General features: G+C 39.2%; 1 protein-coding gene across 3 annotated transcripts in view; it reads left to right on the top strand.

Moving 5' to 3' along the window:
• The window catches only part of ITCH (itchy E3 ubiquitin protein ligase), a 58911-nt gene that overhangs the window by 10264 nt on the left and 30551 nt on the right, over positions 1-18096 (top strand). For all 3 annotated transcript variants that reach the window (XM_059862900.1, XM_059862899.1, XM_059862898.1), the window contains exons 2-3: positions 15367-15457; positions 17896-18034. In XM_059862900.1, coding sequence (XP_059718883.1) covers positions 15388-15457; positions 17896-18034 — 209 coding nt within the window. In that variant the 5' untranslated portion in view covers positions 15367-15387. The remainder of the gene's footprint in view (positions 1-15366; positions 15458-17895; positions 18035-18096) is intronic.

Below are 18096 nucleotides of genomic sequence, written 5' to 3'. Positions count from 1 at the left end.
GAAGATAAGCCAGGAAACCAGTGTGCGTATGAAGTGTCCAGTAACAGCTTTATGTTGGGACAGTTGATCCAGTTGACTTTTGCATGTCTTTCAGTTTCATGTAACCTGATTGTCATTAATTGGAGCTGGCTAACACTTGGATCTGTGTAGTGCTGGATGTGTAGGAAATTCACTAAAGCTGTATTGCTCTGTTTGTTATAATACACAGCAGCAATAAGGGAAATTAAAGTAGTTGTTGAAAGTGAGGAGAAATACCTGGTGTAGACTTGTGCATTGAATTTTAGTGTAGGACATAGGAAAAGCTGTAGAAATGAAAGTCCTGATGTTCAAGATGAACATTACTGAACCTGAAGAAAGTTCAATGCTGATTTATGCAATCTGTGCGTTTCTATTCAAACTAGTAAAACTTAAACTGTATTAATAACTGAGCACTGAAAGGGATCCTCAGTTTGGAGAAAAAAAAATAGCCTATATGACCAGCTTGATAGATGTCTCTTTAGAGGAGGAATCTGCTACAGGACAGAGACTCAAAAAGAAAAACAGGACAGGTACAACAGGAATTACTGAGGTTGTTTCAGGGAATTCAAAGAATCACAGAATACCTGAAGTTGGAGGAGAGTCCTGGACATGGCCTGATCCAAGTTCATCTTCTTAGAGCAAGAAGATGAACTTGGATACTGAGCGGATACTGACCGCTCTAACCGCTAGTTAGAGCGGTCAGTAATGTGTTCAGTCAGGTTTGGAATGGCTCTGAGAATGGTGATTTAACCTCTCTTGACAAGTTCTCTGCTCTTCAATCACCCCACAGAAAAATGAATTACTCCATCCCCTGTTTTTAAGCTGAATTTCCTGTATTTTAATTTGTGCCTGCTGGCTATTGTCCCATCCCTGAGTACTGCTAGGGAGAGTCTGCCTTCAGCCTTTTAACCCTTCAAGTATTTATACACACTGATAAAATCCTCCTGATCATTCTCCTTTCTAGGCTTAACAATCCCAGCTTTCTCATCCTCTTCCCATTCACTTTATTGTCTCTATAGCCCTTTGCTGGTGTCACATCAGTCCATCTGTGTCACTATTGATTTGGGGAGCCTAAAGAGTGGGGAGCCTAATTCTAATTCTAGAATTAGAATGAAAGAGAATGATCACCTTTCTCATGCTGCAAGTGATGCTTTTTCCTAATCCAGGATGCTGGCAACCCTTTTATTTGTTGTTACTGTGAGGAAGCATTGCTAGTTAATGTGCAACAGCACCCTTGTCTTCTGCAGAGTTGTTTTCTGTCCAGCTGTCCCCCAGCCTTTACTGGTTCATGGGTTAATCCTCCCCACGTACAGAACTTTGCGCTTCCCCTTGTGGAATTTTTGTTCCATCAGCATATTTGCTGAGGGTGAGCTGGGTCCATATCATAAATGGAGAACTTAAACAGTGCTGGCCAAGTCTGTACCCTTGGGCTGCAGCACCAATGCCTGGGTTCTAACTGGGCAGTGCACCTCTGATCCCAGTCCCGGGAGCTCTGCCCTTCATCCAGGCTTGCAGTCTACCCCCTAGTCCTGCCTGGCCCCTGCTTCATCCCCTCGTGTGAGGATGTTATAGGACATGGTGTTATCCCAGCTATCAAGTCAGAAAGCTCTCGGGTCTGTCGGATATTATTTCCTCTTTCAATAGCCATGCTGACTGATACAAATCCCTTTCTTGTCCACATTACGTTTGGAAATTGCTCCTACGAGAATTTGCTCCCTGACCTCCCTGGAGTTCAGATGATCAGTCTATCTTGGATCATCCTTCTTGCTCTTTCAAAGAAAGAAGTGTCATTTATTTTTTTCAGTACCAGGAACGTGGAGAGTCACTCACTGGAGTTGGACTTTTCACTTCAATGTGGCACAGAGTGGGCTTCCCTGATTTTCTCTAATGCATAGAATGAACAGGAGAAGAAACTTCAGTTCTTCACAGTCTTTCTAGATGCTTAATACTTCTGGAAATTTATACTCCTTGTGATAAAAAACCATTTGTGCTTACACAGATAGTGGTACTCAGTGACTGCTCCTCTTTCCACATGAAACAAGCAGTTCTGTGGTCTGGCTCATCACTTAGGCCTCAGGGAGACAATCTTACCCTGTTTGATGACACAAATATGTTGTGCTTTATGACAGACTTTTTTTTTTTACCTACAGCATTCATCATTCATATTAAATAGATATATAGTCTAAATGTAATCTTAATCTATTTGAATAAATACTCTTTTTTCTTAGACCAGAGCACAGCAGTTAAAACTTTCTAGTAGCTTTGTAGAAGCAGTTTTCTAGCCTTGATTTTGCATAGAAGAAGGGAAAAAGCACATCTGTCCCACTGATGGAGAGTGAGAAACTTTGGGATTTCCTTTTTATAATTTTATAAAGGAAAATATTCTGAAAAATAATCTCCTCTGAAACTGTCAGAATGGAATGAAAGGTGGCAGTTCAGAAACTAAGTGTCACAGCAAGGTCACACATGAAAATACTCTTGTCCATGTGCAGGGAATTAAAGAAGAACAGAAGTAACGCAAAAAGAGTGAACTTGAGTCAGTGAATGTTAGAGACCTGTGGAGGTTTTCCTCGTGGCCAGAATGCTTAGAGAGAACAGGAAAAGAAACAGTCTTCATTAGCCTTTTAATTGTTTTAATTTGGACAAGGAGTGCACCTTGGAAATTAATCCACTGAATGTTCTCACAGACTGCGCTTGATTTGACTTGTGAAATCAGCTTGGATCAAGGCCGCTGAGTTGCTTTTGGATAAAACTAAACTGGAAGCTGTGGAATTGCTCGTGTTGGACTGTGGGATTCCACTGGAGCTGTTCCAAACTAAACTCCAAGAACATATCCCATGTGGGTTTCAGGTCTGCAGACCTTCCTGCCTGGTCCCATTCCTGTTGTACTGCACTGCCTGTGGGTGTGGGCACAGCAAATCCTCGTGGGGGAGTTCAGAGACCATCACTGGAAAAGGCTGTGCCATTGTGAAAGGGGCTGCAGCAAAAAAGAGACAGGTTGACTACAGTAATTCTGAAAGGTGTGGGCACAGAGTTTTTAGGAAAATCCAATACAGGAGGCGCAAATGGGTCTGTAAGAAAATGGGAATCTGTTTTGGCAAGTAAATTCCCACAGTGGAGCTTAGAAGCCATATGACAGTGCAATTATCTGGGATAAGTTGAAGTAGTCTTAGTCTTAAATACAGGTTTTATTATTCTTTTTTTTAAATTTTTTTCTGCATGTGAACAAGTTTTTGTTTTTCCAGCAACTATATGAACAAGTTTTGAAAATGAAGCAACAGTGAAATTCTTCAAGAAGAAACAAACAAAAAAACCCCACCTAAATTGAGAATAAGTGAAGCATTTATATGGATTTTTATTAATAAAAGGTGCAGGGAAGTACACATCCTAAGGTGTTAAAGGAGTAGCTGAAAAACTGAGCAGGAGAATCCTTCCAAAGGAGTTAGCTTGGAAACTCTTCTCAGTCTTTCAGTTGAAAGCCGTCTGAAATGAATATACAAGCATACACTGAAAAAATTATTGCACTTCTAAGAATTAAATCATGTAACAAAATAAATCTTGTCATATACAATGTTTGGGCTGTTTGATTTAATGTTAGATTTTTCCTGTGGTTTTAGAGATGCTGTTTGATTTGTGGTGTGAAGTTTTGACAGAAGTAAGCAGTCTTGACTGTGAGCAATCTCTTACCATGTTATTGCCAATATCAAGTGGAATAAAATTTCTAAGGAAGGTATCTTTTTTGTAATTTCATTTTTAATATGTTTTAGCTTCCTTGGTAGGTTTCAGCAGCAGTGTGGCAGGGAGATGTGAAAGGCTGACATGTTAAGGATGGAAGGCATTATGCACATTCATGCCCTAGTAAAATAGCATGTGTTCCTGTAGAGCCTCAGAGCCTCTCACTTTGTTGTCGTATCTGCAAACATGAATATCTCTTAAGATGCCTTTATTACAACTTGTATTTTGCTCCTAGTTGAGTGCAGTGAACATTTCTACAAGTAGATTAAACAGCTTCAGTTAACACTGATGTTCCTTGTTTTGGAGGGTATTGGACAGGATTACTCCCAGAGGCCATTTCCAGCCCAAAATATTGTTTGTTTCTATTAAAAAAAAAAGGAAGAAATTGAAAGCAATTCCTAGAAATGTGTTCCTGTTTTAAGATATCCTCTTATATGCTCTTTTAGTAACCCATTTTCATTTATGTTATTTTCAGTTCATTTTTAGATTGTGTTTTGGTTAAGTGCACAACATAGGGAAGAGCAGAAATATATGGAAAGGGTCTGAGAGGTAAAGATATAAATGTAGCTTGGCACTTGTTAAGACTGTTTTCAGAAATCTCTAAGAGTTAAGTCAAGCCTGCTTTTCTCATCCTCAGTGAAAATTTTCACAAGATTAGGGACCCTGACTTCTAAGTCAGTGCCTATTCTGTGTATTTTGTCTCCTTGTCCTTAATTTTCTGGGTGCTTCATAACAGGAAAAATTGTGGGGCTTTTTCTGGTGTCTTTTCATCTTTTTGGGTTTTGTTCATGTGTTATGTTTTGCGGTTTTAATCCATGAATGTCTCTGTTTTAAATATATGTGTGTGTTTGTGTTTTTCCGTACTGCTTCTACTAACTTCTTGGATTGCAGGAAAACTGTTGAAATACCTCTTCCAGGCGGTCATCAGTTAATAGATTGTAAGTAAAGAAAATTGCCTAAAGGAAGGTAAATAATGTAAAATTTTGACTTAATGTTTTTCCTCTGAGTGATCACTTTAAGATTATTTCATTGCCCTAATCAAAAATTAATTGAATAACAAGAATAAGTAGCTTATAGCTTGTGGATTTATGTGACTGTCTCTTCTCACTACTGTGTCATGCAGCTGAAGCAGTGATAAGCAGAGGCCTCCAGATAAATTGTTTCCTTCCCCTTCCCATAGCAACAGTCAGGAAGGGACTTTGGGTAAAGTTCTTCAGAAGATTCCTTTGCTTGCTGTCATGGTAAGGTCTAAAATAACCTGTTGTGAGCAGCACCATGAATATTTGACTGAGATGCTCAAGATTGGGATTTTTGCTTTGTAGGAGCCTCTCTGCCTCCTAGCCAGCTGAGGCTAAATATGGCTGTAGGGCTAAATAAGCTTTGACAGGGCAGATAAAAAAAAACATTATTGTTTTGGTAACTGTTTTGTTAACTACCTCGTGGTACTTCTCTTCAGTGCTTCTTTGGGCTCAAAATTGTCCTTTCTGATAAAATGTGTGTTGGGAAACCTGATCTCTGAATTACAAAACAGATACATGTATTTCTACAGCCAGGGTGGGTGTTGCTTTGGTGAGCCATAACTGAGGCTGTGTGCTGCACGGTATTGTGTTTATCGAGCAGCTGCAGTTTACAGAAAGCACTAAATGTTCTCAGATACCTGGTCAGGTTAATGTCAGAGCAGTTTAACAGTAACTGCTTGGAAGTGTCTGGCCACACTGTGTGCTTTTCCCTGGAGAAAATTCTCTTCTAAGGCTACCACTGAAAAAATGCTGTTTATACTTTCTAGGTACTTTCTTTATAGAAACCTCAAAATGTAGCCGTTGTGTTTTTTTAAAAGTGAAATACAAAATGTTTTATTGCCTGTTAGGGAAATACATGCTGTTGATTACTTTGCTTCAGTCTGTCTTATTTCTGAGGAAGGATATCCCTAAACATACAGCACAGAATATTTCTTTAACTTCTGTTTCCTCAAAAGTCCATGTAGGACATGGTTCACAGTGCAAGGAAGTAGAAGAATTAAGAAAGGAAGCTGTAATTTATTTCTACAAGATAGGAGAGTTCTGATCGCTAGAACTTGATGCCTTTTTTTGTTAGAGATCTAGAATAACAGTCCTAGTAACAGGAATATTTAGGGTCAGAGGGATTTTGGAGATGCTAAAAGGCTATTTGCCTATGGAAGAATATTGCTCATTCTGAGCAGTTGGTTCACTGTATAGTCAAATCATTCCCAATTCTAGGACTTTCACCTTTTAAGGGCGTAAACTCTCTGGTCACAGTACTGTCACCTGGTAGGTTTCAGATTGTGGATTTAATTTGTGTTTTGCAAGCTGGACTTCATTTAAACCATTTTGTAAGAAATGTGATGGTCACAGTGGAGCAGTGGGGTGGGTTAGCCATGGCTGGCTGCCAGGTGTTCACTCTGCCTCCTCAACCAAATACGATTTGGTGTGTTTGATAAGTAAAACTGTTGTGTGCTCACACCTTTAGGAGTGCCCATTGAGAAAAGGCAGTCAGCAGTGAATTGAAACTCTTGATCTTCCAGAAAAGGGACCTAGGGAAGTTTTGCCCATCATGAGCTAGATAAAAGAGCACAGACCCCTATAAATGAGCTTTTATTTTGTGCTTTGCTAGCCCATGATAACACCTGGGAACTCTCATCTATAAAGGAACAGGCTTGAATATCTGGTTTCTTGAATGAAAAGCAATTTGTCTTGTTGTGCAGGTAGCAAGGTGACTACTTACCTTTCCACTCCACAGATTGTGACTTTGTTTTGGTCGTGAACTCCCACTGAGAAATTTTCCTGAAACCTCATCACAGAAGCATTAGAATGAAACAGTTCTGAGTCAGTGCAGTATTGTGTTGTAACAGTGTGATTACCAAAGATTTTTTGCAAAGAATTTTAAAGGCCAAAATTAATTTCTAAAAGCAGTGGTTTGTAAAACGCAGGAGCTAATCCAGTTCATGTCCAGTTAATACGGGTAAATCCAGTAATTCAAAAAACTTTTTGAGTTTGTGGTAGTGACTTACAGCTATTCCAGTTTCACTGCCTTCTCTGTCATTTTAATATTAGTTTAATTCTGTGTACTGGGGGTTACCATGCATGCCAGGTTTCACAGATGTTTTCCAATGGCAGCGTTTAAGAACCAGCCATTTTAAGTGTTGCTGTATTTCGAAGATTACAGCAGTGAACCAGTTTCAGCTTAGTGGTTTGCATATATGAATTGTTGTCCTCTTTGAAATGGATTGTACCATGAGAAGGAAATGGCTGAAACAAAAATAGACCATCTCTTTGTTTTTACAAATGGTTTTAATTATCCTGTGCAGCTCTCTGCAGTGTCTGCTCTTGCCAGGCTTTTGGAAATGAAGCAAAAGGCATATGGTGTTCATGTACATTTTTCCTTTTTTCCCTTCTTTGAGCATTTCTTAAAAGTCAGTAAAAGCTAACATCCTCCAAATTAGGAAGGAAATCCATTGGGAAGTTGTCTGAGTTGGTGGCAATGCCAGTTTTATCCCTTTTGTCCTGCCTGCCACAGTTTTAGTCTAAGAACAGCTTGTGGTTGGGGAATTTCTGATGTACTGCTGAAAGTGTGAAAAACTGTCAAATTATCCTTGTCTTTCTTGGAATTTTTTATATTGCAGTTCTGTTTCTTTACGCATTGTCTTTTTCCCATTCTTTTATTCAGAATCAAATACTACATGTGTGTAGAAAAAAGTCTTGTGAACTATTTCTGCTGAGGTGCAGGTTTTACAAGCAGGCTTATTGCAGAGAAATGTTAATGACTGAGTTCTCTATAATTTTGCTGTAAGTCTCCAGTTTGGGAGGCCTGAAGACAGTTTAATTTGGACTGCAAGCAGTATTGGAAGCATTTTTCTCCTCAGGCTGAAGTTGATAGACCAGTTTTTCTAACCTGTGCCATTTCCACTAGGAGCCCTACCTGATGATCCTAGGTATTCAGGGAAAAGTTAATGTGAGTATCACTGGATGTCTGCCTACAACGTTTCCAGAGTTATTCTGCCTTTCATTGGGCAGTGTCTTTGCATTGGTAGGCAGGATGAATGTTTTTCAACATTTTCAACTTAAGAACTTCGGATTCAGAAGAGTTTCCCATGCTCAGTTCTCTCTTGAAGTGGTAGGTATTTAGGAACAAGGAATCAGCACTGAGGATTACTTTTTCATAAATAATTGTTTCTAGAAAAGGTGTTTAAGGTTGATAGTATGTAATTTCTTAGTGTTTGCTGCTGTAATTTAAGATCTCTTTGTGACAATCATTTTTGGATGCCATTGTGTATATCAATATAGTGTCACACTCATCATTCATGTTGCATTGAGGTCACAGGAAGTTTGTTAAACAGAACTCATACTGCATTTACAGAGTAAAGAGTCTCACTCTCTTTACCACAGTTAATGTGATATTTATCTTTAAAATCTCACACTACTTATACCCTCTCACACATTTCATTAACTCGTGCTCTCTCTTGTGTACTCTTAGACACCAGAACGTTTCTGGGTGTTGAGGTGGGATAGCCGGTGTCTCTTTCACGCTTTGCGGAGGATGGAACTAATGGTGTCTGTCACTGTTTATTGTGCTCCAGGTTCCTGTTGGTGATAACAAACTACTTCACATGTGGATATTTTATATCCTCTGGGAGTCAAGAGTTGTTGTTTGCTAGTCCTTTGCTCCAGAATCTGGTGTACTTCAGCTTCCATAAAACTTCAGTGGAGGCTAATGCTGCTTGTTATTTTCCTTATTTGGAGTATCCATATCTTTAAAGCTACAGTCTGTTTTCCTTTTGGGCTGACAGGAAATGGAATGACATATGTGGTGTGACATAATCCTGTTGGCACTCTCCTCTTTGAAGCACAGGCTGTTTTGCTGGTCAGGCATCTGTGCTGGAGTCTTATCAGAGTAAAGGCTTCCTGGCCTTGACACAAACAGTCCTGTTTTATTCTTGCAAGAAGTGCCCTTTGTTATCAGTCAAAGCCATTTTATCTCTTGTTTAGCTGATTTATGCATGTTTTCATCCCTAGTTTGATCATCTCATTTTAGCATCTTCATTATATTCTCTGTAAGATATGTTTGTTCATGGCAGTAAAAGATTCAATAGCAAAGTTCAGAATGGTGGCTCTAGAGAACAGATTCAGATAATCTCACTTGTAGAATTAGACCTGTTGATTTCGAGAAGGTGTAACTTCTGACTCTTGCTATACCACTGTCCTTGAAAAGGGTGCAGAAATTATTATCTGTAAGGAGCTGTAACAAGAAAGTGATTCCTGTGTTGAGCCAGGAGTACAGTAGATCATATATATTGTATATATGATTCAGATATGAGAAAAAAATACGCAGTTTTAAGACAGGATAGTAGATGAAGCTTCTACTTCAGCATCAAGGATTTCTCACTAGGAAGTCTACTGTAAGGTCAGGACAGAAGTTGGGCACCTCTTTTTCATTTGTTTTGTGGTTTATATATCCTGCTTATCCCTCCTTGCAGCCTCTGAAGGTCATGTCACTTGGTTTGCTTCCCAAACCAATTAAACTGTATTCCCCACAAACATATTTTTAGCCCGTGTATTGAATTGGCTCCAGTTTTATCTTTCAGTCAGGATCACTCTTGGTTCTCTCAGAGCAGCTGGGCATGGAGGCTTCAGGGAGTTGTGCCTGTGCTGGCTCTGGTGGCAGGGGAGACAGGACCACACAGCTCAGTAATCCAGCCCACAGCCTGTTTTCAGACCCATCATGTATCTGACATTTGGACAAAAACCAATTTGGGCATTTTAAATTCCAGCAGTTGTATTCTGGCACAGACTGCTTGGATTCTCCAGACTTCTTGGTGAATGGATGTAGTGCTGCTTGCAAAGTAATGGCCAAAGGGAGCCAAGCTACATTCTGTGTTTAACCTCTCTGATCCATTCCTTATATAAATATCCTGTGATGCAAACTTCATAGTCACTTCCCTTTCCACTGTGTACTTAATGCTCTTGTAATCTGTGTCTATTCTTTTCTCCTTGGTTGATTACTCAGCAATTTCTTCCTTTCTGTCTTTTGACTTGTTTGAGCAAACCTGACCACGTCTTTAAAACTTATTTTAGGGGAAAAAAAATGTGTAAACCACTAAAACCAGCTTTGTCAAACAAACCACATTGTACTTTAAAGATGAAACTTGAACAGCTAAAGTAACAGCAAATTTGCTAAGCAAGTAAGTTGCCAAACTCCCTGTCTCTGTCTGGGCTCACTGTGTGGTTATAGCTAACATTAAAGAGAAAAACCTTTTCAACAGTATGCATGCCTTCAGTTAAGAAGAGGCTTCCGTGTTTGGGGGCAGGAGAAGCAGCATTTCTGTAATTTCTCACACACAAAAAAGTGCATGTATTTATCACATGATGTTGACAAAAGGTACATGTTACATTTTACATGCAGTTTTTTTAAAAAATTGTGTATATTTTATGTTTTTTTTCCGAAAGTCTGTAGTCCTGTTACATAGTGAGGTTCTCAAAACCATTTTTAAAATTACTGGGTATGTTAATAGAATTTTTTTCATTATGCAGGTTTTCTTTCTCCATTATTGAAATTGCAAATGTGCTTTGAATAGGAACACCTGCAAAGAGCAGCTCAGCCTATTCTTAAAATTAATTACTAAACATAAGACTTAAAGCAGCCAACAATGTGCAATTATTTCAGTATTTTTTAAATTATAAAGAGCATGTGCCGACATATTTCCAAAGCCATGTGTGTGTGATACAGTCACAGGGTTTCATTCTCACCTCAGTGTCTCCTTTCAAATAAATACAAAACAAAATAACTTTCTTCAGTAAGCTGGTTCCTTACCAGATAAATTACAGTGCTGAATAAAGTCGCCCAGGTTAAATTGGTGTGACACTGAAGGTCTCTCAATCCATTGATAGAATTTTTTTTCCTGCCTATACTCCCTGATTTTTGTGGCTTGAGCAGGTCCTGCCCTGCTCTTCCCTTCCTTTGGTTTAACCACGAAGTACTAAAAAGGGTGGGGATAAAAGCAGCTTTCTTGTGATTTCTTAGAAAAATAACTGAGATCCTCCTTTGCTGCCTTCCTTTCTCCCAGTGTAGCATTTGGGTTGCACTCTCCTCCTTCTTTTACCCCTCACACTCTAAACTGTGGTGGAAATTTGTCTTGGATGAAAATACCCCAGCAGCCCTGGGTCAGGCCAGGGGGGAAGCTGCTGGGAAAGCACTGCAGGTGGGATTCAGAGAACAGGACCAAAAGGATGCATGGTCTGAGTTTCCTCCTGTGAGGCAGGTTTATTTTAAGCAGTATTTGTTCAAACCTGCCTGAAAACCAACAGTGGTGCATGCAATTATGAAGCTGAGTATAATTTATCTAATAATTTACGTATTATTGTAGGATGTTATAGAACCAAACCTTCCTTGGAGCAGGTGTGCAGCCACTGAGGAGGTTCAGACAACTATTTCAATGGTTTATTTTTAGTTACAAGAAGATACGCTGTCTCTATTCTGTCTTTTTATATGCCTAACAATTTGTCTTGTTCATTTCTGAGAAAATCATATTTACCTGATCCATCCATTACACTGCCCCAGTCATTCTGTCACAGGTCTCAAACCTTTCAGCTGATGTTCCTAAATTTCAGATTCTGACAGTTTATTGGAAGTGAGTTGCAGCATCTGGGAGAAAAATGACAATAGGAGTTTGCTATAACTTAAAACAAAACCAGAACAACAAAACACCAACCAACAAAAAAAAAAATCCTCAAAACCCAGCCCAAACCACACAAAGTCCCTAAATATCCATGAAGATGTGTTTGATTTTTTACTGCAGAAAAAAACCTCATCATGCATTCTCAGCTTTGGAATGACAGTTTTAACTTGTGAAAGTGCTTGTAGCATTACATTGAATTTATAAAGACATTTGCTTTTCACATTCCTAAGCACCATTTCTATTATACTAAAACTAGATGGAAGTACTTAATAATGATTGAGGAGTGGTTTTTTAATTTTGTGATTAGGCTTACAAGTAGCCCTAGGCCGCGACTGAGCTGAAATCATCTACAGCTTTTAATAGAGTTTTTACACACAAACAAAATCTGTTTGGTGTATTTGTTACATAAATAAAGAGGAGTAAAATGTTAACATTTAAGTGTAAATAGACAATATGTGTGACTGATGGCCTTACTGCCTTTTGCATTCTCTTTTGCTTCCTTCCAAGTCTAGTTCATTAATCACCACAGATTCTTCTTTGGCTAATCAGTATATTTTAGCTTAGTTTCCTAACAGAATTACGTGTACATAATTCCACCTTCTCTATTCCCATTTTCCTGTGGGTTGCACTACAGACTTTCTAAATTACTAATCCATTCCAGCTAAAAACTGATGGAGATGGAGGTAGAGAAGTTGATGAAATTTCTGAGTTGTGAAAAATCCAGCTAAAGTATATACATGCATGGTAGGGAAGGGACTTAAATTAGTGCCCAGCTGAGAGAAAAGCTGCAGTGTGTTTTCTGTAATTATTCCTTGCTGGAAGCTTGGCATGGAACCAGCTATTCTGCTTGTGGAGTCTTTCTCAGCAGGCACTTGGGGGAGTAGAAGAGGAACTGGAGTCAAGGTATTGGAAAACATGGAAAGAGAGGTAGGGATGTTGGAGTGCAGGGCAGAGGTAAATTGTTGCTTCCTTCTTCTTCCTCTGGAACTCTGCTTTTCCTGGTTAATTTATGAAGCTTAGCATAGGTGTACAGCCTCCAAATTATAGCAAGAGTACAATAAAATAAGTCTCTAAGTTTTATTGTTCAAAAATAATTAGAAACTTTCTAGCAGCTGAGAGAACTAAGTAATGTGTAGTACAGTTTCTTTTTTTTTTTAGAAGTTTTGGCAGGCAGTGTATTCCTGGAACTTTCCTTAAGCTGGTTGTTGGTGAAGGCTGTGTCTCCCATCATAGACATTTACACTTCCACATGTGTTATCTCAGTGGGAGTTTGTAGGACATTCATTTCAGATGTGGTTAAGCTGCTAGATTTTCTTTGCATATTCTCAATGAAAATGATCAAATGTTACTAAAATAATTTTAATGAGTGTATTTGCTGGGTTAGAAATCAAAGTTGGCTTCAACACGTGCTTCTGAATGAGTGTTGTGTGGTGTAAGTGCTTAGTGTGGGAGTTCAGTAAAGAGGGGTCCCCTTTGGGGATTCCAGGTGTATTCTGTGCCGTGTTATTTCTCCAGGTGGGAACTGGCAGCTCTTTTGTAAATCCAAACTCCTTCAGACTATCCAGTGTGTCTGTGCTGGTCTAGATGTGATCTGATTGCTTTCCTGCAGCATAAAGGATACCTAGGGAGGTTGGTACAACCAGTCATAGGAGCAGAATTAAAAATTGCCCTCTAAATCATTTAAGTTTAGGCTACTTTTTAAAAACTTATGTTAAAATCTTTTTCACTCTAACATGATTTAAATCTGTGTGATTCACATCTGAAATTTAGTAACAGCATTGAACTATACTAATAACACCAAATACTATTTGAGCAAGTCATTAGTACTGTTTTTGGTGGTGTCACATTTTGCAGTAGGAAACACTGGCACCAGCTAGCTGCAAGAATGATCCATTTCACAACTTTCACACACCTGTGGGGTTACAGTTTCCACAGTCACTGTCACAGGCATTTGCTTCAAATCACAGCCTCCAAAAAGAAAGTTTCCATATTGAGACCTGATATCCTTGCACAGATTCTGATTTCCTTGGTGTGAAAAATGCATATTATATGATTGGCTCTTCACAAATACTAAAGTGAATACTATATGTGTTATGTTGGAAAGTTATGCTGTATTAATCTCTTTTTAAAAATTAGTGTGGTAGCTATAGTTTTTAGGCTATAACATAATATTAAAATAGAAACTATGTGGTGTAAGATACTTATTGTAACTAGCTCAAGGAGTGGATAAGATAATCAAGAAAGTCTTTGCATAGAGATAATAGCAACAAGACACCAAAATTCCAAGAGAAGAATTATTACCTCCTTATCAGGACAACCCAGACTTCTCCCAGACTTCGAGGAACCTCAGCAATTGATTTAAAAGATTGGGGGGGAGGAGTTGAAGTTAAGCAGAAATGCCCATAGTTTGAAAGGAATGTTTAAATCATGAGGAGATATATGAATATGCAACAGGCTATTGCTTTTAAGGGTTAATCCTTTGTTAGCAAGGTGTGCTTCTGTGGCGGAATGCAAAAGCACCCAGATGTCCATAAATCTTTGCCTTTTTGTTGTCTTATTGTCCTAACTTTGATTGTCCAAATTCTTATTGTCCTAATTTTTATTACTATTAAACTTCTAAAATTTTAACACAAGTGAATGGTGTTTTTCACACTTGATGTGGCTGAACATGTTTGGGGTCAGATAAACTGCTTGTGGTGTTATCAGCTGTAGGTTCATAAATGGAGTCTTTTGATTCATGATACAGATAGCAGCAGCCTAAGCTAATACTTTCCTTGCTGGAAGTCATGTGTGCAGAAAAGTGCTTGAGATCTGGCAGGAGATGTTTGCTCTGCATTGGGATCCCATCTGGTGGCTGCCCAAAGCAGAGCATAGTGGGGGCTCAGGGCTGAAGCAGAGCTCCCTGGCCACAGCAGCTGAGCCCCACGAGAGGGGATCACCCAGAGAGGTGCAGGAGTAGTTTGCAGTAGGTTCTGAGCAGGGAGATGGTGTGGAAGGAGGGAACAGGGCATGACAGGGATGCAGGGAGTGCTCTGGAAGGTGTATCCAGCAGGCTGTTCAGTTTGCATTGGAGTTCAGTTGGCAAGAGATGCTGAGGTGAAATGTGTTTTAAAAATGAGTAGGTGATAGAGGTATCTTGGTATTTCCAGAGTGATGACTGTGTTTAATGTAATAGTACACTCTTTAATTTCTCTGGAAGCTCTATGATGCACACTGTCCACTTTGTCTGCCCCCCCAAAACCAAATACTGCAAGGGGAACCTGTGCCTTGGGCTGGGAGGATCAGACCAGCCTTGGTGTGAGGGTTGGGATGTGCCAAGAAGAGTTGTGCAGTAACTGAAAGTTGTCTTGTTCTCTTTCAAAAGTGATGTATTTCCTTTTTTATTTAAGTGCTTTGTAGTGTTTCTGCCTCTGTCTGTAGACTTGCTCTGACCAGGTAAAATCAAAAAAGATACAAAAGCAGGTTTCTCTAAATTTGAAATTCCCTTTTTAATTTCATAATTTATTTTCAGTCTTTTTGCTATGCATGTGGATTTTGGTATTTGTTTATTTTTAAAAACCAAGTAGTACTTGACACAGAAAGATAAACCTACCCAGGATTTATGACTCCAAGACGAGCAGATGTTTTAGACAGAAGAAGTACAGCAAACTTTGGAATTAGAAACATTATTCACTCATTAATTCACAGATTGAAGTGACAAAATCAAAAGACCTCTTTTGCCTGGAACCTGAATAGTTACAGGTCATGTAATAGAGACTGTGAGCCCTTTGTAAAGGATTTTCTGTACTTTGGGAAATGGAAAGGAACTAGACAAAAACCAAGTATGGTGGGTTTGTTTGCACAGTAATGTATCCACATGTCAAAAGCCAGATGAATTTTTGAGCTTCTGAGTATTGAAATGTTTGCATTCTCTCTTCATGCAGATTCAAGATCCAGCCCATATTATGGCTGGCATTGGGTCCAGATCAGGACCAGCCAGTGGGTTGTCCATGAAATCGCAGCTTCAGATCACTGGTGAGCCTTCTGAAATTATCTGTCTTTTCTGCTTAGAAATGTGACAGCATTTTTTTCAGAATTAAACAGAGTTTACTATGTTGCATTTCAGGAAGTTTTGCATTTTAAAACAACCAAGAGAAGTCAGGATTGATGTTAGGCCATTATTACTTAGCAACATTACTTTATTCTGGGTATTATCTAAAATGCATTTTGAAATGATACGTACTGATGTAAAAGAAAAAAGAAAGGAATCATTGGTTTTGGTTGCTGTTAATTGTACAGAGAGTCCTCCTGGAAATGTAATAGTGCATTATGATACAGCTTGCACTTACTGCAGCTTGGCATAATATCAAATCTAACACTTTTTCCTGATACTGCTGTTCATTGAAGTTGACTTATGGCTTCTTCCTTGTTACATGTTTTTATGGCCACCATTGAAATGGATTAAAAAAGGGATAAAATATGTAATAAAAGTGTTGGTGAGAATATCACTGTAATTGAACACCTCTGGATTGTTTGGAGATGAATTTACATTACAGCCTTTGCTTTTTGTAGTGCCTTACCAACAGAGCAGCAGTTGAAACTTATTTATCGAGTTTTCCTCACTTCTGTTTTCTGGAAATTTAACTGAGGCATCAAAACTGAATGAGAGATCCAGGAGTGGATGCAGGTCTCTATTTAGAAGCATCAAGAGTAAATTTTGCACCCTCAGTGTGAAGACCTGTGGGCATATGCAGTGGTTTCAGAAAAGGGATGTTGTGGGGATGAAAGGAATGGTCAAACATAGATAAAAAGCTTTAGACTAGGAAGGAGGTTGGATCTCACTGTTACACAGGCTGTAGCTGTCCCTCTGAGGTCACAAGCTTGTGTTTCCTCAGTAGGCTGTGAGGCTGTAGAGAAATCTTGTCCTTACAAGTTGGTATTGGATAGAAATTGGAAGAGGTTTTCAGAGGTACTTCCTCCATACAGGGATGGAGAGCAGAGCCAAGAATTGAAGTGGTGATTGCTGTCCAAGGCTTTCCCCACTAAAGGCCTGAGACTCACACAAAGACAGTGAATAAATGCCTCAGTGTTTGGAATTGAGATTACTGAGGTATTTGAATTTCAGGTCTGAATTTCTGTAGATGTTCAGCCATGATTTGCAGCACACTGTTGCTGGTGCTGCCTCCCTCCTGCCCTACCCTCAGAGCTCCATTCTGCTGCCCTCATTAGTTTTAAATGAAGTTTCAGGGTGTCTGGGTAAGAACAAACTTGGAAAGTAGGTACAAATCTGCTGATTTCTGCTGCTCCAAGGCAGGTCTTTGAGATAATTAGAGATGTTCAGGTATGAGGTGCTATAGCATAAAAGTACTGGAGACAGGAGGGGAAGGATAGGAAGCTGTTTGTGAAAATTAATGAGTTAAATTCTGTGAGATGTCTGTAATACACAGAGGAAGAGTTTTCTGTGGGAGCATTTCAGAGCAGTTTATACTAAGCTACTTCTCTAAATCTCTAAAGGAGCATAGGCTATAAAGGGAATCTGGGGAGATTAGCCAGATGGGCCTGAATTAGTCATTTCTTTTTAAGGATGTAGTGAGGCTGTGGTGGGTGACAAACACACAGAAGAGCAAGTTGTTTTTCGCCAGAACAGTGAATTCAGGGGCCAACTGGAAATGATTGTATCTTTGTCTTCAGTACTGTTTTGTGACTTCAGTGTTGCCAGTGAATCCAAGACACCTGGGTCTCAGATATCAGGGTAGACACACACATTGTAAAGGAGGCAGCTTAGCAATTGTGTTTGGAAAGATGGGAATGCTGCAGTCAGTAATACTGAATGCTTAAAAAAAAAATCCAAACATCAAAAAAAACCCCCACCCACCACACCCCCTCCCCACCAAAATTAAAGCTCTAGAGCTGCAAGTTTTGCTCAGATTTGGCTAGAACAGGAGGTAGCTACTGGAGCCCAGGGTTTGGATTCAGCTTTTCAGTAAGTTTGCTTAGCTGCAGAAAACTTTACACAAAATTCATTTTCTCAGTGATGCTCTGTCCATGAGAAGTTGTGGCAATTTTCCACAGTGCCTTGATGAGAGGCAGATCATGTTTTGAGCTTTTTAACAAGCAGTGTAATAAACTCCAAGAGTTCTCTTGACTGGTGATAGACAGGAGACGCTTGTGGAGGATATTTTCTCTTTCAACACCTAAGCACTTCTGTACATCTTGTACTAGTTATGATTAATAAGAGTGTCTGATGTTGCAAAAGTACTGTTGCATGTTTTGGGCATTAGTGTGAGCTGTGGCATTGTGTAAATGAGCTGGAATGCAAGAGGGTTTTTATCCATGTAATGTGGTTTTATTCCTGAGTGTTACTTTGAGGTATCAGTGATCTGACACTTGAATTCTGAAGCACCCAACTGAAAAATACTATTTCTAATTGAAATCTTCCTGAGTAAATTACTGGTTTTTCTCTTTCTTAACAGTTATTTCAGCAAAACTAAAAGAAAAGAATAAATGGTTTGGACCTAGCCCTTATGTGGAAGTCTCAGTAGATGGACAATCAAAGAAGACAGAAAAATGCAACAATACAAATAGTCCAAAGTGGAAACAGCATCTTACAGTGTAGGTTTGGTTTTATTTTCCAATTTATTTGAGCTAAACTTAAGCAATTGACAGTGGGCTTG

The sequence above is a fragment of the Haemorhous mexicanus genome, chromosome 18 (assembly GCF_027477595.1).
Source record: "Haemorhous mexicanus isolate bHaeMex1 chromosome 18, bHaeMex1.pri, whole genome shotgun sequence".
In the NCBI taxonomy this organism is placed as follows: Eukaryota; Metazoa; Chordata; class Aves; order Passeriformes; family Fringillidae; genus Haemorhous; species Haemorhous mexicanus.
Note: the sequence above shows the minus strand (reverse complement) of the source record. Positions and strands in the feature narration are given on the sequence as shown.